Raw genomic sequence first — 21316 nt, 5'->3', positions numbered from 1 at the left:
ACACCTACTACACCTGGAGGAATGATGTAAGGGACCTGTTTTAAAAATCATGTTTTGTTATTATGCTATTATTATTATAGCAGTTGCACAAAACTGAGCTCTTTCAGTCAAAGAAGAGTTTGCACACCTCCTCCCACCCACCCAAATCCTAAACAATGATCAATAATTTTTGAATTGTACAGGCAAAACACCCCTTGTGTCTACCTCACAGTATGCAGTTAGGAGCACACCAACTGCTAAATAATAAATAATTTCAGCCAAACCCAGTAAGCAAAGTATACTCAAGTTCCTCCAACAGTGCCTCATAAATTGAAATTATAAGGATAAAAAAAGACCTGTTGCTTTCAGTGCCAGGTAATTTTTATTAATTTCCTATTACTTCCCTTTTGAAAGTGCTGCTATTCTAGATTTCCAGTTCACTTTTGATGGAGGATGTGAACAAGAGGTGTGGGAGTACTAAATAATCAGTGAGGTGCTTTGCATGAGAGCAAATCCTTGTGCAAGTCACTCTGCTCTCAGGGAGTCAAAGAACACTTGACAAAGCCATAGTCTTGTTCAGAACCAGGGGCACAAACAGAACTCCAGAAATTCAAGTGCAAGCATTCATCTTAATTATTAGTTACTGCAAGAACATGATGCAACAAAAACTAAGAGGAAGGAAAAAAAAATCTGAGGCAATTTGAGTAATAAAACATTAAAAACATTAAGTCAAAAGAAAATATTTGGCAACAATTTTAATATCAAGATTCTTCCAATCTGCAAAAGCCCAAACTTGAAGTATATGTTGTAAGTGGACAAAAAGGCTGACCCTGCAGTTTCAATCAGCAAATGTCTACTCTGTTCCACAAAAAGTAATCTGACATTCCTGAATTAGTCACAAATGACTGCTAATCTCTTAATACTAAAATATGGATAATCTCTTAACAATTTGATTTAGTATTTTTGTCATTGACGAGACCGGGTCTTTTTTATTATGATGTGAAAACTTGATGGGGTAGAAATCCTGATGATGTAGCTACACATAAAACAGCTTCAATACAATTCACTTCAAAATAACATTCACAGATGCATATTATACAGCATAAGTGTAAAAAAAGAACTGTGCACATTAAAGTTTTTACTGATTTTAGAGAGAACTACCTGTATGCAGTCCAAGACAACGTTCAACCTTTAATGATACTGAAATCAAGGTCTAACTTCAGACCAGAAATTAGGCTGAAAGATCAGTAATTAAAGAAGATACAGAGTTTTTCAAGTGATATAAATGGTACCAAAGTTAAGTGAGCCTTACAATTGCAATCATTCCAAATGCAAGTCTGCAGAACAGACTCACAATGTAATGGCCATTCCATAAACTTCTGTGCATTCAACAAGAAAATACAAGCAAAATGTTCAGTAGCACATGGTGGCATAAAACAAGAACAGAACAGAAATTTTAGCTTGCAGGTTTGCAATCCTCCAAGTTACATACTTGTGTCACAGTAACAATCAAGCACACAGATAAATGCAGGTACTTAAACAGCACAGTTTCTACAAAGTGACCCTCATTTTTTAAGCTGATGCTCTTGATCTTCTAAAAAAGGAACAGCAGCAACTTGGTGGACATGAAAATGAAATGGTGCCTGTCAGAGACTTAGTGGTTCAACAGATTTTTCATATCAGCGAATCCATCTGGATTCCCAAACTTGTTTAAAAGGAAGAGTAGGACTTGTTTATGCTTTTCAAGCTGTGGAATAAGCAGAAAGAGTTAGAAGTATACAATTCTGGGGTTTTTTTAATTGCTGATTTCAGATCAGGGTAGATGCTAATATGAGAAACTCAGCTAAATACCATATTAATTCAATAAATAGATTTAGTTCCTTTCTGCTGTAAAGTCTTCTGGAAGGGGAAAAAGCCAACAGAACTGTAGCTGACCTCCCTTTGTCCATGTACATGTGTATGTCCCTCCCCCCCCTTTTTCCCCCTGAAGCAGCTTCCTCAAACTAAATTGATTAAATACTCAAACTAAGATTGAGATTGCCATCCTAAATCAGATAACAGAGAAAAGTGCCACTCCTGAGAATTAAACACTTGAAAAATGAAGTAAGAGCTGTCTGTGGGGCAAAGTGCAGACTAATGAAGTCTGCGTGCTCTAAACACCATCCTCCCTCAGCTTCAGGCTGCTCTAATTATTACCTTATATAAAAAACCTGAGAACAAGTGTCAGGATACATTTCACTAAAGTTCCATGTTTCAGTAGCTATTATTCCCCCTACTCCCCTTTGCTTCCTACACAGGGTTTCTTTTGAATTCTGGAAACATAAAAAAGGAAGTATTGCTTGGAGTAAATCTTACTTGCACTTTTAGTTCTTTGCAGCAGCAGCTGGTCTCACCTTCATTACCTACAAAAACCAAAGTGAATGAGCAAAATACACACACACACATTCCTTCCCTAATTTAAGAGGTGACATGTGGCATTGTCCAGGATTTTTAGAAGGAAAAGTCATTTAGCCACCCCATGTGCTTACAAGAATAAGCAAACTGAAGTAATCAAGCCAAAGTATGTACCTTGATGTTCACTGTGTGAGTTCTCAGCACTGCAGGATGTGACCAAACCCTCCTTTAGCAGTTTGTCAGCTACATTCACATAACCATTGTCCAAGTGCTTCTCCACTGTTACTAAATTAACATTTCCATTAATCCCTTTCACTGTAATTGTGACATGTTGCTTCAGTAACAGTTTTTTCAACGTGTCAAGCACTAATGGAGACCACTTAGCTTTCTCTATTCCTGTGGAAAAAGGAAAACCAAGTCTGTTATATAAATAATTCCTTTAAGATATAACTTGAATCATACACATATGCTTTGGAAAATATGATGCTAAATTTTCCTAATATAAATAGCTGAAATTCTAGAGATAATGAACTAAAACCATGCTTTCTAAACCAGCTTTTACTGTGCTTACCAATATATTATTTCAGAATATTGTCATGTTGTTTAGTATTAAGGAATGAACACTACCACCAGAAGAGGTAAAAAATTATAATGTTCAAGAAAACCAGACAGAGGTTTTGGGGTGCAGTTTTTTTGCTTATTTTGGGGTGGTTTTCTTACCTGCAAGTGAACATGTAATAGTCTGAAAAGGCAGCTTTAAATAGGAGTCAGTGATTGGCAGCACCTTTGAAAGGGGTAAAGTTTCTGTGTTGCCATAGTCTCCATACAGAACTTTCACTGCAGACTGGGAAGCTTCCAGAACAACAGCTCTGTACCAATTGCCATTACCTGAAAAGATTGGGGCAAGAATGGTCACGTGTGAAGAACCAGCTTATAAACACAGTTTATCTCGAGAACAAGAAACTGTGGAGTTTTTAAAGAATTTTTAAATACTGTGGTGGATATATTAGAGGCCAATTGACAAGAAGCACAATCAAGAGATCCATAAGCACTTTCAAGCTGGTGTTTTTCCTTTGTCTACAGCAAAAATGCAAGCTGTGTTTTACACTGGCCAAGGAAATGGAAGACAAAGGAATGTCTCACCTGAAAACTGAGCACAACAGGCTTCACCCAGTTTTGGTTGGAAGGGCTGCTTGTTGCAAGATCTGCAATAGTCTTCCAGTGAAATCATCTCCTTCAAGAGCTTCTTTTGACCTACAGGAAGAAAAACCACATTCACTAACCATGTCTGGGTACAATGAAGTCCATACTTAAGCCTCTTGCTCCCACCTATGACATTTTTGTATTTTCCTGCTGCCCAAGATACATTTCTACATGGCCCAGTTCACTACACACAATTTTATTAACTAGCTTGCAACAGTGACTTCTTACTGGTATTAGGAACAATGAACACTTTTTCTTACCTTTTTTTGGGAATGGTACAGCATAGAACAAGTCTGGGCTTACAACTTCAGTTACACAGACAGACATGGTTTCATCTACAGCCAATTCAATTGACTTCCAGTGCCCAAGTGAAGTTGCTAACAGAAATTGTAAGAAAATGCAGTGTTACCACTGTCCTCCAAACATACATATATTTTAAGGAACTGTTATTTTATTTGATATTTATAGTAATTTTTTTGAATTTCAGACACGACTACAAGCCTTCTCTTCAAGAAGACAAATCTAAATCAAGATAAATAATGCTTACTTTGCTGTTCATAAACTGTTGACATATAAAAGTAGATAAAGTAAAAAACAGCTCAGAAAAAAGAAAAGAAGACCTTGAAAAGCAAACATGAGAAAAGTTTCAGTCATAGAAAACTTCTAATTCTCTGATTCCCACAGAGTCAAACAACATTCATTTAAGACACACAGATTTTTAACTTTCTCTTTTTGTCTATAATGCCACCTGCAGGACAGTTGGTGTTCAACTCTAAGAACTGACAATATACCCAAAACTATGCATTGATATTTATTGTAGTTAAACAAGAAAATATCAGTTAAAGGCTGGAATACTGAAAATTCTTAAATCTAAAATTGTTAAATCTAAAAATTAACATTCCATTTTTAATTACCTTTCTCGTCCACAGATGTGTTTGGAAAGTCATTTTCATCTTGTAGAACTTCCTTTACAACCAGTTTTTCTTCAGTTAGTATCTCATTGATAACTGTTGGACAATCTGTGGCATTATCAGTAAGCACTACACCTGCCCCATCTTCAGAAAGGGAAGTTACTGTGGCTTGAAGCTCTAAGCCTGAAGTGTACATATGAAATCTTCTTGTAGCTTCTGGATTCCACTTGCTGTTTCCAGGCTTTATACCTGGGAAGTAAGAAACTGTTAAAATATCTCCATTCACTAATATTGACTTTCCTCAACATTATAATTTCCTTTAAAAAAATTTCTTTAGAGCATACCCTGAAATATCAAGACTACTTTTACTACCCTGGGGCACATTGTCCTTCATCCTGTTAACTGCTCTCCCTCTTCCTCCTTTCTTCTAAATGCCCACATTTTCTCAGGACACCCAAGTTTCATCTTTTATATTTTATGATTCAGCCAATTAAATCCTTTCCCTCAGCACAAATAACATTATTAAAACTGGTTTTGGATCAGTATAATCAGGCCTTTTTATCAAAGGAGCAGACAAAACCAAAGTGTTTTAAGGGTGGGTGGGCATGGGAACAGCACAAGACACTGGAACAAAATGAGGTTTTGAGCTTTTTCCTGTTTCCACACTTTTCATTTTTAAACCAAGCAGACTACACCAGAAAGAAAGTTCTGCAGAATTTTGAGCGGTGTGGAAAAGGAATTTGTAAAACACTGAGAAGCAACAATACAGTGCCAAACTCTTCAGGAGTCAAATGAAAGAACCGAAGAGCCAACTTGCTTCACTAAAACAGATTAGCTCCATTGCCTGCAAAAGCTTTGAAAATAAAGTTGCACAAAAGCACCTTTACTCCTAGGAAGGCAACAACCAAAAACCTGTAAGCTTTACACATGAAGCAGAACTAAACAAGCTCCCTTAAAGCAGTAAGCAAAGTCCATGCAGATCACTCCAGAGAACTGCTCAGAGAAGAGAAAGCAAACGAACAAACCCAAAAGAACAGTTCTGCACAGTATTCCCCAAAGCAGCAAGTCTCTAAATGCAAGAGCTCTTGAAGAGAAAATGAGATTCACCTGAGAGCCAGCATTTAATTGCTTGAAATGGAAGTTTCAGGAAGGAGGGTGAGATCTGTCGGATGTTATCCCATGGTACATCCTCAGTGTTCCCATAGTCCACAAAGCTCACTCGAACTCTTCCATCTGAAGTGACTTTTTGCACCACAGCACGGTACCAGTTACCATCCTCTAATTTTAAAGATTAAAAAAAAAAAATTAGTAATTACTTCACATATTTGCTAAGTCTACCAGCTTTCACTTGTTAGTAAATAAATATAATTCTTTGCTGTCCTCTACTAATGTGAACTATCAGCTGATTTTTCATGTTCACCCAATAAAAACAAAACTATTTTATTCTGTTACTTGCCAGAGTAAAAAGCACAGCAAGGGTCTCCATTTTCAGGCTGCAAAACATCTGGTGGTGTATTCTGACAGTATTCAGACAATGTTTTGTTAAGCGAGTTTAGAGCAAGTAACTCTGAAAATTAGAAACAAAACAAAGATGAGATCAATGAAATGAGCTGACTTGAACTTTATCAATGCTGTTCACTCTACAGCTTACTTGTAAACCTTCAAATGTACTCCTTGACTACATAAGTCAAGGAACAAACACCCCTCTTTTGAAGAGCTGCCCCTTAGTTTTTGTTTGAATGCCTTTAGCTCCCTCTTCAGCCACTGAATTTTGTCACATTCTTTTTCTAGCATTTAAAACACCAACAGCTATCAGAAGTCTTTATACAGACTTCTGGTAGAGAAACAAGATTACTTTTTAACTAATCCAACAGGAAGTCACATCCCAACAGCTGCATTTTCTCATTTCTGTGTTACAATTATTGTATCTCTTTAAGTTTTTATAAATTATGAGAGCGTACTAGAACAGAGCTCCAGTAAATACTGTCTTGGCACAGGGAACAAGTCTCTTCCTTGCTTTTATTAACAGAATCACTACATCATGAAGGATGGAAAAGACCCTTCAAGATCATTTAGTCCAACCATCAAGCCAGCACACCACAGTCACCCCACGTACCACATCCAGATGCCTCTTGCACACTCCCAGAGACAATGACTCTACCACATTCCTGAACAACTTATTCCATGCCTGGCCACTCTTCCAGTGAAAAAAAAATTAAGACAACCTTTGACTAGGTTATAGTAACTCTTTCACTTTTCTCTACTGCTTATCTTCAACATTATTCAGATTTTAATACCATGACCCAATTTCTTGGTCACTCCACTTGTATTCTCAGATAAAAACCTCAGAGGTAAGCCTTTGTGCTGCAAGCTTACTTGACACAGTAGTTCATTAGAACTACAATAAATGATAAACCAGGAAGCAAACAAAGTACCAGAAAGAATTAAGCTGAATAAACTTACCATGGCTGTTTGAAATCTGACAGTAGAATTCTCCAGGATTGTACACTGTACACACTATGACACTGAGTGTTTGGTTAAGAGTTACTTTAATCCACTTGCACATTCTTTTGTTTGTTGTGTCCTCTAGAGAGGACAGAAAAAAGCACAGAATGAAAAGAAATTAAAGTAATTTTTACAGAAAAAAACTCCCATCCCAAATGCTCATTCACATACTTGAATTTCTTGTTATAAACTGTCCAACAGACTAATTACTGGTGAGAGCCTCTTCGCAGAGTAAAACCAAGAGAAATGTGCCAGTTCTTTAATGTAATTCTTCATTATCAAAAAGAGCAAGCCATAGACAGCAGGGAAGAGTAATTACACACAGAGCTAAAGGCTGGCTGGCAACAGCCTGGGCAAGAGGGGCACTGGGGAACTTTGGCTCCTGGAAACAGGGTAGGGAGCATAGCAAAGGGAAACATCTGTCACCAATCCAAGGAGGAAGAGCAAAAAAGATTACTAGAAAGACTGGTGGCAGAAATTTGCACTGAATATTATACTGAGGTACCTGAAAGAAACTTATTACTTAACACGAGTTGTAGAATGCATCATGGGAACACTAAATCATGGCACTGGAGAACACACTCTGTTTAAAACCTGCATTCAACAGCTCTGGCTCAGTGACAGAAATGACAAAAACATGGGAGGTAACCAATAAACCAAGGAAGTACAAAACAGGCCCTTGGTGAGGGCCACAGATCAAAATGTGTTTAGATACAGCCAGGAAAGTTACTTTTTATTCTAATTTTTTGTAAGATTCCTTACTCTTCTGAACCAAGACAAGGAATAATTGTGTCCTAGCCACAAGGCCTCTAGTGAGAAAGATCAAAATTATTTGAACAGAGACTTGACAAAAAGTTTTCAGTACCAATGGATCAGAAGAGAATAACTAGATTTGCCAGACACAGGATGGTAAAAAAAGGAACTTAGCATGCTTCATAAGAGAGAAGCCAGGAATCTTCTTCAAGATTTCAAAGAAATTTAATGTAACTTTAGCAAAAATCTCTTGGATTGAAGCTTTGGCCACTAAATTCAAACAAGGCAATATAAGCATAGACTTGAAGCTTTATAAGCTACTACAGTCAAATTTTCAAGGACTAAGTATGTGATCTATGTGTAAAATACAGGACAATGAAGATGACAATAGAGCAAATATTATTTGCACTAATGGATAAGGATGTAGGAATAACCAGGTAATAGCCAGTCATAACCTACTTCAACTGGAAATTTTAAGACTTCTAACAATAGTAAGTACCAACTTCCAAAAGCAGGCAATAACAACTTTGTTAAGTCCAGTGCACACCTGGACACACACACAGACACACAACTCTTTACAGATAAGTTGCTATGGATAACCTTTGAACTTGTGAGGGCTGGACTTGATGAGCCAGACTGAAAAGCTCTTAGAGGTAAGAGCTGGAATTCTCTGCACCCACTCTAGAGCAGCAAGATGTGTTCATACTCACCCTTGGCTTGCTCCACATCACTCCCTCTGGCTGCGGGTAAGGCCAAGGTCAGCTCCTCAACTGCAAGGCCTTCCTCAAGGAGAAGGCTTGACACATTTATTACTGGAGTACTTGAGGCATCTGTAAGCTCCACCACGGATTTAGAACTCTCTTTATCCACGACTTTTACTGTCAACACTTTGTCTTTCACCAGTTTTCTCAAGTAGGAAATACATTCTGAGGTCCGTGCTAATGGTGCCTTTACACCTAAAAAGTCACAGAGTATGGAAAGGTTCTGAGGTCAGTCCAACTCTCACAATGTGTGGACAGGTACAACAACTGCAAGTACATTCTGAAATATTTGTCCCATTTTGTAGATATGCCATGACAGTTAAGAATTCTGGAAATAATGCCTGCCCTACCATTACCTCCATCCTTTCCCATGTTTCCATGTGTGATACTACAGCTGTGGTGGTTATGTAACACCACTTGTTCTCCCCCTATCTAATTTGAAACTGCTTATCATTTACTTCATACCTGCCAGGCTACATCTTATGGCTTGAGCTGGCAAGTCCATTAAGCTTGGAATTATAGGACGAAGTCTGGCCAGTGGAAGAGAGTCAGAATTACCATAATCCACATAGTCCACCAAAACAGTGTCTTCAGAAGCATAAGCTGTAACAGCAGCACGATACCAAAGGTTGTCCTCTAGAAAGGAAGATACAGATGTTTTGTCTGAGAATGAGTTTTTTGTTTTGACAGACCAATATAAAAATACACCCATCTCAGTACAGCTTAGGACTACCAGGTGTTGGCTAAAAGAAGCATTTTGAGAAGCAGTCTGTGATAGCAGCATCATTCCATACAATCCCATTTCTTCTGTGCTTCTTTTGGGGACTGAAATTTCACACATATATCTATTTCCAGCCCTGGGGAAATAGTACTTAGCAACATAAAAAATCCCAAACTTTCCATGATCTCTTAATAAACTATTCTAAATAATCTGAATCCAATGTTAAGAGTTTGCCCAATAAAGGGACATTTTAAAATTGGTACTTTACAGATACAATTTTTCAAATCACTACCCAGCATTACCCACAGCTAAAAATCAGAGATAAATAAACTCTACATAAAACATTTCTAAACATAATTACAAATTGTATCTTTTTGGTAATAAATTTAAGTAGCATAACTTAGTATTTTCAGTCCATTTTTACCTGTGAACTGGGCACAGCACACATTGCCAGCAGCAGGACGGAAAGATGGACTACTGGGAATTTTGCCACAGTACTCATTAAGGGATGCTTCAAGCTCAGCAAGTTGACCTGATATTAAAATACATAAGTTTTGGAACATAGCCTATCTTGCAATTATTACAAAATAATTAAGCTCAAAGCCTGGAAGAACATCTTATAGTCTAATGGAGATTATTTCAAATGTTTAACACTGATCTGAGTAGGGCTCTTCAATCATTAACATCCAAGAGAGTCCTTGTGTGTGTCCGAGGAATCACAGCAGCAGTGAACAGACAGGGAAAACCAGGGATGGATTTTTTTCAGCAAATAGAAAGCTGAAGCCTGTGCAAATTGAAAGCAAGCTAGTGGAGGCATGCCAAGAAGAAACCAAGGAAGACAGCTCTTCCAACAAGAGGCAGATGATGAGGTAGGCAGCTTCTTCCCAAAGGACACACTTTGCTACTGATTACCCAGAATTAAAAGGCTGTACATGGGCACAGAAAAAAAATTCATCCTCCTCCAGCCACTCCCTACCAAAGAGAAAAATGCCACACCAGGCATTCTACATCCCATTTCCAACCATCACTTACGGGCACTTTGCATCCGCTGACAAAAAAAGGTGTCTGGACTTTGAATGTGAGAAACCACACCAGAAAATTCATCTCCAATACTTAAAGAGACAAACTTGGTAATTGAATTAACGCAGTGAGAAGAGTCTTCATCCTCAGGTATATTTTTCTCACCTCCCTTTGAATAGTTTTCTGATACTGCACATACAAAAGAAAAAAGGTTGCCAATCAAAAGCTAGTTGACTTTGAAAATATAAACATACTGAAATAGGTTTTTTTTTTAATTGATGCTTTGGACTTCAAAAGCTCCCATCACATTATGAAATTAATGCTCATCTAATAACCACTATACAAATGTTTTATACTATTAAAATGTCTATGAGCTAATGTCAGTAGTGACCTGAAACTCCATTAGCAAAGATTTTTAACTTTGAGGTGATGCTAGTGAGCAGCTAGAACATCATGCAGTACAGGAGGAGCTAAAATTCCCCAAGTTTAGTTTGGCTTGCTTGCTTACCTCTCGGAGAGTCTACTCTGGCATCACGTCCTGAAGCTAAATGAGACTTCATTTCTAAGGGAACTTTATTTAGGCAGTCTTCTAAAATATAGATCAAGAATAAATGATTTAGCACACAAATAGCCATCAGCTAGTTTCACTTCAGAACCATCCTCTGAGCCAGATCTATATTCCTATCACAAGGTATGTTCTACTTATTTGTTCAGCACTTAATGTTTAAAATGCAAAACAAAGGTAATTTCAGAGTAGCTCAACTACTTGAGTTTTCTGAGCACATTCACAGCTCCAAGACTGTCTGACTTCATAAAATGAGAAAAGCAGTAACGACCAACATTTACTTGCAGTCACTAAAGCCTGTGAGCTGAAAAACTGATTATGGCTTTTTAGACACAAGGATTCATAACTTACCTCATTATTTACAACACTGAGTATGTAATGATTTAGTCAAGATGTCTTTGTAAATCTTGGTTTCTCAGCTGAATGCATGAAGCAGCATTCCAAACTTTCAATACCATTATTTTCAAATTAAAACCTCAATACAGGTGTTTCAGTTGCTTATAAAGTCTGGAATGAATGCATGAACATTTCAAGAATGCAGTGCCATTTATGTGATCCTCTCTCCAAAAGGGTAGCAGGTTACACATCACTTCACCACTAGTGTGCTGTGAAGCAACCAAATGTGAAATATGCCCAGCACAATCCTTAATCAGTTGAATTTACAGGGGACTAAAGTGAACCATCCTTTGAGAGACTGCACAGCATCACATGGAGATAAGCTTCCTGCACAGGAGCAAGTTTAGCAAGCTAGGAACATCAACCACCACATCCCTGAATGTTCCTGTGGGCTGCAGATCAATTAAATGAATTGGTCTTGCCACTACATTGCTCCTGTCTGCAGCCACAGAAAAATGTAAACAACATTTTCCACATGACAAAAGGTGCACCTTGCATGTACTGATCTGCTTCAACAATCAAACCCAGCTGAACTGAAAATCTGAATTCTGACTCCTCAAAGGTCTTGTGCTTGGCTTGGCTCTCACTGAAGCTTGCTAGGTTAGAAATATAAACATGCTGACAGAGTTCTCCAGCTGGATACAGCAATATCCAGTGATTGCTCTTTCTTTGGAATACTTAGTGAGCATGTATGAAATGTAATGAAAGCTGGTAAAATCCTATATGGAACTAGAAACTGGCACTAATTTTTAAAGAGTTAAAAATGCATGAGAAAGAAACAAAATGGTAGCAAATTTTCATGCATCTATTAAAACAGAAAAATAAACAAGATGATCCAGAACACACTGAAGTTAATACAATTCTATTGGAAAAGTAACCTTCCTAAAATTTAAGGTTATTAAGCTTAGCAAGGTATTTCAGGAACGGACATTTTATGGAAAGGTGAAAAAGTAGAATTGGAAAAAAAAAAAAAAAAAAAGAAGTCAAGGGAGAGGTTGGGAAAGCGACAAGAGGGAGGAGGGCAAAAAAAAAAAAAAGGTTATGTTTCACACGTGTTAGGGAGGGGTGTGAACATAAAAGCCTTAATTGTGGCGAGGTATTTTACCCACACAACCAAGCACTCACCAGAATCTGGAAGTACAACATCTACAGCAAAACTCAACCTCACTTCCTCCTGCAATATATCAACACCAGTTAGGGAATAGTGCTTTCCTATCAGCTGAGATGATATGAGCACAGCAGATAGTCAAGACATAGTCAAAATTGTATGACATACCTTAACATAAACTCCTGTCTTGGTTTTGCTATGACTTAAACTGTAATCAAAGAAAAATATGTCAGTTTGAAGAACCAAAGACTGACAAGTAGCATTAATAATACAATCTACTTGCAAATAGATAAAAAGCTGTGTTCATAGTATGTGATTTTTGCCAACCCTTATTCCTCATTCACTAAAATGCAGAAATACAAATGTGGTAATATGTAATAATGACAGGCATTAGATAATGCAGTGCTAGCTTAAGAATAAGCAACATATTTTACTGTACTAGTGCCTTCCCATGGTCATTTATGTTTAGCAGGAGAGACATTGTTTTTCTGTGAAGATGATTTGGCAGAACTTTTACAAACTTACTTCTGTTTAAGGGGATCACAAACTACTCTATGTGCTGGCCAGTCTTTTTTCTGACAATCCGCAGAGCAATAGTAAGTTTGCAGACACTGTGAGCATCTGAGCTTTCCTAAAACAAACCAAACAAAAAAAGACAAGAGAAGTCTGAGGAAAATACATATTGGAAGGAACAAGAACTGTTTAAATAACTGCTTTACAAAAGAGCTCCCCTGCATACTAAGCAGACACAAATAGGTCTTTGTATTGACATACAGCTATCAGACATTGCTGCTCAAATATGCCAAAATCCTTCCACATTTAAGGGAAAAAACCCACCACTTTTGATAAAGAAATGCTCTCTTCTGCTTGTCAGTTCTGTTACTCCAACTATGTTCTGAATAGAATATACTTGTGTCTGAGAGTTAAAAATATTTATGCATTTAAAACCATTCTGAGCAAACCTGGTCTGGTTTCACTGATAGATGTACAGTGTGTCAGGCTACAGGACAGCAGGCACTTACCAGACAGACCACAACGATGGCAAGTGCCCCCTTTAGGGGGTGGTACTAACAAACTCAAGAAACTCTTATCATAGCAAATAGAAAAAGCACTCTTAGAGGAACACTGCAATTTCTTTGGCTTCCCATTAATCCAATTAGCATGGGATACCTGTGGAAGAAAAACCTGAAGTCATTCTTACTGGAAAAAACCTGCCCATTAGGGTAGAAATATTCTAATATACAAAAACATGACAACAAAACGAGACAAAACTTGTAAGTTCTAGAAAGAGAAATACATGCTGATAACTCCTGCTACCTAGAAATGCTCAGAATACTTGGGGCAACTATAAAGTGAAATAACTCACAGTATTTTCTTTATCAGCTGCAGCTATGCAGTTCTCTCTACCAGTTTTGTCTTCCATAGAACTTCCTAGAAGCAGAAGTATTTGCAAAGGGATCTGATTAACAACACCAACACATGCCCATGTTATGGAACATTTGCAGGAAGAAACAAGGCTCTTGGCTACTCCTACTATTCTGCCAGCCCATTTGAGGGAACAGAGATGCTTGGACCTTGACACACTCTGGAAATCACTTGTTTCCATTCCGATATCACATTTACTCAATCATGCAATCATGGTATTATTAAAACAACACTTTCACCTTCTGCGCTTATCACTCAATACTGCCAAACAAAACACTCTGGAACAAGAGACTCTGACTTTGCAGTGAGTGCCTTATAAACCATGTGGTCTTTCCTGTGAGGTTTTCTTTACTAAACAACTCTTAAAAGACATTCATCTAAGCCTGCATATCAATATAGCAGGAACTCTGTTTTGATAACTCATCCACCTACAAAGAATTTGTTTCTGTTCTAGGCTACATATACCACTCAAATCTTGTTCCAGCCTGGCAGGCCTGTCCAAGGTCTCCACTGAGACAACATAAAGCTTTCATGGCCTTTTTTTCCCACCTGGGAGCAAGTGAATCTTGTAAACTCTGCCTGAACTGAAACTCTTGCCTAACACAAAATTTCATGAACTCTCATGTACATAAAGCTAGTTCAGATCTCCCAAAATGAAGCCTCTCCCTCTCCCCAACTTGGAGTAAGAGAACATGGATCACAGTAGCAAGGCACTTAAGAGGCAAGAAGCATTGCTGAAGGAACTCCAACTCCCATGTATTGGTCCAAATTCCCTGACACCTCAATTATCTTGGTGGGTTTTTTAGATTCTGAGGCATTTCAGCAGGCACAAGTTAGGATAATTAGGAGTTGTATTTACAAGCCATACTCTACTGATGATGTGTATCAATAATAAAGCATATACACAACCACAGAAGAATAAAGTCAAGATGCCTCTGTCAAGCTTAGGACAAAGTCTCTTACTGCACTTGTGCTGTTGTTAAAACTTTCTGTACTGTTTCTACATTTGTCAAAAATACCCTGTATTCTTTGCTTACAAAATACTGCAGTTTGTTAAATATTTCAGAAACTCAGCCTCAAAACTGAAAGTTTTTCAACAGTAAGTTTGTACCTGTGACCCTGTTGCTTAAATCTGCATCTGCAACTTCCTTATATTGAAGATTAAGTGGTTCTGCCATCACGTAAAGGTTGACATTAGAGTATGACCAAAGGTGGCTGTGGGCCAGGTAACTGCAAAAGCATGGATGTAAAGATAAATTCAGGCAGGCACACAAATTAAAGTATTTTTGGGTCATATTCTGAAGATATATTTAAGAATTCATTTTGGAAGGCTAATTCTCTACCATCTATTTCTTTTGTTTGCACAGCAAAACACTTTCTGCACTAAAGAACTCAACAATGAATACAGGAGATTAAATTATGAAAATTCCTTTAGAAGAGGAACACACTGACAAATAGGAGCAGCCATCAACACCTGCACACGAAGCTCACTGTGTCACTGGAAGAGACTTCACTGTACTTTTGTTAAAGAAGTCTGTAGTAATAAAAAGCACAGGCTGCACTCCTGGGTTCCTCATGCCCTGAGGGGAACCACTGCCCCAACAGCGGCTGCCTGAGGGGAAGCAAAGCCCGGGACTCTGCCGAAATGCATTTTCAGCACCTGCTTTCCAAATACTAAGATGCAATATAATTGTTTTAAATGAGAAGTATAGGCGAAAAGTGATTCTAAAATGATTTTTAAGTGATTAAAATTAAGCGATTTTAAGAAATCATAATAAAATCAGACAGCCCCGTCCCACGGCCTGCACCCAAGCTCGCAGCCAGCCCCGCCACCTCCGGCCCACCCTCCCCTCAGCAAAGCGCTCACCCTGGGCCGGCCCCGGCTCCTTTCCCGAGGGAAAGCGAAGCGCCCACCCCCTGCCCCTCTCTCCCGCGAAAGCAGCGCTCACCCCGGGCCGCCCCTGCCCCTCAGAGCAGCGCTCACCCCGGGCCGCCCCCGGCTCCTTTCCTGGAGGAAAGCGAAGCGCCCACCCCCTGCCCCTCTCTCCCCCGAGGGCAGCGCTCGCCCCGGGCCGCCCCTCAGAAGAGCGCTCACCCCGGGCCGCCCCTGTCCCTCTCTCCCCTCAGAAGAGCGCTCACCCCGGGCCGCCCCTGCCCCTCTCTCGCTCCTCAGGGCAGCGCTCACCCCGGGCCGCCCCTGTCCCTCAGGGCAGCGCTCACCCCGGGCCGCCCCTGTCCCTCTCTCCCCTCAGAGCAGCGCTCACCCCGGGCCGCCGCGCTGCCGTCGGCGCTGCCCCACGCGGGAAGGTGGACCAGGCGCTCACTCGACGACCGTGGGCGGGAAGAGGAGAAGCAGCGGCCCCCGCAGGCCAGCGACGTCTGCAGGCGCTCCCGGCGGGCCCGTGGCGCTCATTCCGCCCCGCCCAGGCGGGACCCCGGTGCCCAGGGGCGGAGCGGGGCGTGTGCTGCTGCCCCGGCGCCCGCTGCCCGCGGTGCCGCCATCGCCGGGGAGGCGCGGCCTGGGGAGCCTTGCACTGGGCCGGGTAATTCCAAGCCGCATTCAACCCGCCTTGAACATTTCCAGGGATGGGGTATGGGGCATCCACACTTTCTGTAGGTAACCTTGCGTCAGGCCCTCACTACGTGCACAGCAAATTATTTCTTCCCACTACCTAATCTAAACCCATCCTCTCTCAGTTTGAAGCCATTCCCCAAGTCCAATCACTACATGCCCTTGTAAAAAGTCCCTCTTCAGCTCTCGTGTACCTCTGGGTACTGGAAGGTGCTCTGAGGTCTCCCCAGAGACTCCTCCAGGATGAGCAGTCCCAGTTCCCAGCCTGACCTCATAGCAGAGGTGCTCCAGGCCTCTGAGCATCTTTGTGGAGGTAAGTACTCGTGGTTGAACCAGTAACCCCAATTTATTTGATACAAATTCAGAAAATGGCTGTGAGAGCTATGCAAAAAGCTGAAATTTGATACATAAAATTGATGCATTTGTATTTTAAAGTATTTCAATTTCGCCCTGCAGCCAAGAACATAAATCACTTCATTTCCCATTTCTAACCTATTCTCATTTTCCTTTGTCCTTTTTCCTCTTTCTTTTCTATACAAGGTGTTTTCCCCTTTTCTTCAACTTTTGTCTCCCACCTCCATGTCTCCATCTTCATGGGAAAATATACTTCATCCTCAAGATTGCTGCAGTTTTATGCTACTACTCAGACATGATCTCAGGTGTTCTCAGTGCTGTGCAATTAAGCTTTCACCAAAAAATAAATTAATCTGATCTATTTTAGTGCCTACATTGTTGTACTTATTATTAAAGTGCATAAAATCAGTGATGGATTTTATTGTTATATGTTCTGTACAGCAGGGAATAATTATCTCTGTTCACAGAGAAGTAGCTGAAGCATAGCTATTTTGCCTTAAGTCATTTGGCATCTGGCTGTGACAGTGTTTCAGTCTAAATTATCTGTATTTAAGTCTAGGATCCTGTCTGCCAAACTAAGCATTCTCAAAAGAGAAGTGAACAACACATCTGAGGGCTGCTGAGTTTTTTCTCAGTGGTTAAGATACCACCTGCTAAAGTCAGAGGAACGACTCTTCCTGGCTCACATGAACCTCCAGCCTGAGCAAAGCTGAGTGGATCAGAGGCTGCACTTACAACAAGAAGGAAAACTAGGTGGAATTTTGTGGGATTTGAAGAAAGCCACATGCCAAATTGCTCAGCATTGCATATCAGAGTAGGCACACACCTGTATGTGGGAGATTGTGGGTAGACAGGGTGATCATGATCATACAGCCTTCAACATCTTCCTGCCCCTTGTTCCTCTGTCCCCAAGATTAGCCCAGTAATCCTCATGCCTAGGAAGAACTAATACCAGTAAGGCACTAAGAAATATTTCTCTGTCATTCAAACCTCTCTCAAAAAAAAAAAAAAAAGGCTTTCTTTATTGCTTAAGACATCTAGACAAGATGATGCAGCACCCTGTCCAGCTGAATATTAAAATTGTCCAGCATTGGGAATCCACCACTTCCTTGGGGAGATTATTCCAATGGCTGTTTATTCTTATGTGAAACATTTTACTCCTTTGGTCCTTTGACACCAGTGGTCTCAGAGAAGTGTGGGGTATCACTCAGCACATCTGCTGGTTGAGCCACCTCACTGTTCTCCCTTAAAGTGGAGTTGCTAACACTTTCGCTGAAGGAGAAAAAATAGCTTTGTAAGCCCTTTCAGAGGTCAAAGCTATAGAGATACTCTGGATAATTAACAAATGTCATCTAGAAACTGAGCAATCAAATGAATATTTCCTTTCCTTTCTCTTATATAATAAAGCATAAGCCAAAAGCCAACCTTTTGAATATGTGGGCCAAATTCTGCTTCTGCCTCTGCAATGCAGAGCTTGTCTGCAGCAAAGTCTGTTGTTGTGTAGGACTGTCTGTCTTTCAGATGGCAAGTTCTCTCACTCAGGAATTGTTCTCCTCAGCATTTGGACATGCCAAATAAGATCTATGGCTGCCTAATTAAGAGGTCCAGTAATTCATTGTGATTTAACATCATGTAAATGGTCTGGGGAAGAGCTCTGTGACCTGTCACTATCATTCCCTAAGTATCTGTGGCCACCTCCTGAGAATAAAATACTCTTCACATGAAAATGTGGCTTAAGCACAGATATAGGGGTCAGAGCTCTCAGCATCAGTTCTGGGACTAGAGCTATGGGAAGTCCAGCTGAGTACAAAAAAAGTCCTTTTCTTCTGCCTTTAAGGAAGAACTGCACTAACCAGGCTCTATTTTCTTAGCCTGATTTTAATCCTTCTCTAAAAAATGCCCAGAGTAAAAGGCAAAAATCAGATTAAATTTTGCCAGGTCTGTTGGAACACACTAAACACATACGGGTAACATCAGTGGACTGCAGACAAAGTGTACAGCAAGGTAAAAGCACAAATCTTAAAAAGACTGGGGGCAGAGTATACTGATGTCTCTGCAGTTGTCTTTAAACAACCTGAAAACCAAATAGGAAAAGAAGCATTTGGGCACTGAAGTGACTGTGTTACAGAGCAGCAGTGTGAACTTTGCAGCTCAGCTGCAGAACAGCAGCAGTGGTGGCAAAGAACCCTTCCTGAAAGCAAAGCTTAGACTTGTGCTGCATGGCAATTAGCAAGTGAGTGTTGCATGGCACTGCTTTCTGAAAAGAGACAATTTTTACTTATCTCTGTTTCACACCTGATTTTTTATGTATTTTTAGAAAGATGGAATGCACAGTATAATTTAAGCAAAGCAAGGGCTAGACACTTGCCTTTAAAGTGTTTTTGGAGGTTAAAGTTGAGGGCATGAGTGTTCTCTGCAACCTACTTCCATTTGTGCTTTCAAATTAATGTTTTTAAAGACATATGGCTGACTCCTTTGCTGCTTAGAGGTGATGGCTAGGACATTGCTTAATTACCTGAAGTAGTATTAGCTTTCCCAGAATAATGGACACGGAAAGATTTATAGTTATTACGGCACTGAAAGGTTTACAGCTTGATTTTTTCTAAGATCCCACTGTTCTTTTTAAGGATCAGTTAAAATGTTTTGTCCTGGTTTTGGCTAGGATAGAGTTAATTTTCCTCCTAGTAGCTGGTACAGAGCTGTGCTTTGGATTTAGGATGGATTTAGAACAATGTTGATAACACACTAATGTTTTTAGTTGTTTCTAAATAGTGTTTACATTATTGTCAAGGACCTTTCAGCTTCTCATATCCTGCCAGCAAGAAGCTGGGGTGGGAGAGGGGGGGAAACACAGCTGATCCCAACTAGCCAAAGATTATTCCATACCAAATGGCATCATCCTCAGTACATAAACTGTGGAATAGCTGACCAGGGAACAGTTTGGGAACTGTCTGGGCATCAGTCAGTAAGTGGTGAAAAATTGCATTGTGTATCACTGGGTTTGTATATATTATCATGATTATTATTTTATTTTCTGTCAAATTAAACTGTCTTTATCTCGACCCAAAGTTTGAGTCTTCCAGTTCTGAAACTGGAGAGGGGAGTGAGCCAGCAGCTTTGTGGGGCCTAGTTGCTGGCTGGGGTTAAACTACAGGTTTTAAGGAGCATTTTCTAGGACCCGCAAATTTGCAGTTGCAGCTCTGAAATTCCAAATGCTTAGAAAGAATATGGAGAAAAAGAACTTGCTCTGAAATAACTCTCTCAATTAATGTTGGTAAGTGAAGTTATGCAGCACATTCTACTTTGAAGGTCATCCGTGATACAAAGTGAAGGAATCATCAGTGCATCATTGGGTAGGTGATGTTTTCATACATGTAGGTATGTGTACGCTTTTATACATATATAAAAATTAATTAGCCAAAATAAAGCAACAGTTTGATCTAACATCAAAGTTAGCCTTGCTATGAGTAGGGGATTGGACTAGATAATTTAGTGAGGTCCCTTCCAACCTGAATTATTCAGTAATTCTAAGTTGCTTTTCTATTGTTATGTTTAAGATGTTAGTTCAGGAGAGGTGCCAATGCTCATTTTAGCTGAGCTGCTATAGCAAATACAACTGCTTGCACTTAGCAGCTTGTCTGCTGAGGTATTTTTTCAATTTCTTTTTTATTAAATAAAATGGCATTTATGCCGTGCTCTGGATTCCAAAAAGCTTTGTGTTCCACTGAAAAACTGCTGATCCCAGCACTGAAATGCAGTCCAGATTTTTGATGCCCAGCAAAATTTTCACTTTTAAAAAAAATCCAATCAGAATAAGGAATGAAGTCTCGACAGGTGCTAAGTAAGCTGTTCATTAACATTACTGGATTGACTCTTGCATGGTATGTAGGTGCAGAAAGTTTTGACATAATGTGCAGGGGTTGGTTAGGGAGAATGAGATGCTCTTTATTAAGGCAGAAGATTCTATTTGTCATTACTTGTGCACTGGATCTTGCAAAAAGGAGAGGAATCTGTAGCCATCTCTCCAAAAACAGCTGGAGTGAAAAATCCCTCCTGCAAGGCAGCTGCTCAGGGCTCTGGGTTTAGACAGCGCCATGGAATGTCCGACATGAGATCCCTTGTTAACATAAACACATGTTTAAATAGGAAGAGAAAAAAAAAAAAACCATCCAGACTGAAACAATTTATAGACGCGTGCCTGGAAATGTCTTGTGTGAAATCACAGAATCGATTAGGTTGGAAAACGCTTCTGAGATTACCGAGTCCCGCCCATGACCCAACACCACCAGGGCACTGAGTGTCCCAGCCGGGCTCTCCCTAAACACCCCAGAGACGGGGACTCTACCACCTCCCTGGGGCCGTCCATTCCGCCGTCTGATCGCCCTTCCTGTGAAGAAATTCTTCCTAATGAGCACCCTCAATGTCCCCTGGCGCCGAGTGCACTAACACCGCAGCATGATGTCCTACATCCAGCCGCTCGGAGCTTCCAGCACCGTCAGTGGATCGCGGGTTTTCGGCGGCGCGGGTGGGACCGCGGCAGCAGCACGAGGGCGGGGGCAGGCGGCCAGATGGGTCCCGCGTCACCTGCTGGTAACGGTGGCTGCCGCGATGGCCCATCCGCCCCCGGCCCATCCCGAGGAACCGCGGCC

General features: G+C 40.3%; 1 protein-coding gene across 1 annotated transcript; it reads right to left on the bottom strand.

The window, feature by feature from the left end:
- Positions 1–703: 703 nt before the first annotated feature.
- On the bottom strand, positions 704–21299 carry TDRD1 (tudor domain containing 1). Its single transcript, XM_074544198.1, has 21 exons — positions 21083–21299; positions 16006–16376; positions 13339–13486; positions 12842–12947; positions 12485–12524; positions 12334–12382; positions 10756–10836; positions 10260–10436; positions 9652–9759; positions 8972–9142; positions 8456–8701; positions 6951–7073; positions 5944–6054; positions 5595–5765; positions 4491–4736; positions 3837–3953; positions 3517–3627; positions 3094–3261; positions 2548–2769; positions 2335–2381; positions 704–1726 (listed from the first exon to the last, which is right to left on the bottom strand). Exons 1-21 carry the CDS (start codon positions 21297–21299, stop codon positions 1634–1636), a joined length of 3123 nt encoding a protein of 1040 aa, XP_074400299.1. The 3' UTR covers positions 704–1633.
- Positions 21300–21316: the final 17 nt, after the last annotated feature.

This window comes from Zonotrichia albicollis, chromosome 7 (assembly GCF_047830755.1).
Source record: "Zonotrichia albicollis isolate bZonAlb1 chromosome 7, bZonAlb1.hap1, whole genome shotgun sequence".
Classification (NCBI taxonomy): domain Eukaryota; kingdom Metazoa; phylum Chordata; class Aves; order Passeriformes; family Passerellidae; genus Zonotrichia; species Zonotrichia albicollis.
The sequence above is the reverse complement of the archived record's forward strand: the minus strand, read 5'-3'. Positions and strand labels throughout refer to the sequence as shown.

What these genes read in the sequence shown, in the direction of transcription:
- TDRD1 (XM_074544198.1), bottom strand. Translation starts at nt 21,299, where the DNA reads ATGGGCCGGGGGCGGATGGGCCATCGCGGCAGCCACCGTTACCAGCAG. An exon ending in TCAGATTTCAAACAGCCATG is followed by an intron (nt 6,055 to 6,950) that starts GTAAGTTTATTC and finishes TCTAATTTTCAG; the next exon opens with AGTTACTTGCTCTAAACTCG. An exon ending in GCAAAGAACTAAAAGTGCAA is followed by an intron (nt 1,727 to 2,334) that starts GTAAGATTTACT and finishes CTTATTCCACAG; the next exon opens with CTTGAAAAGCATAAACAAGT.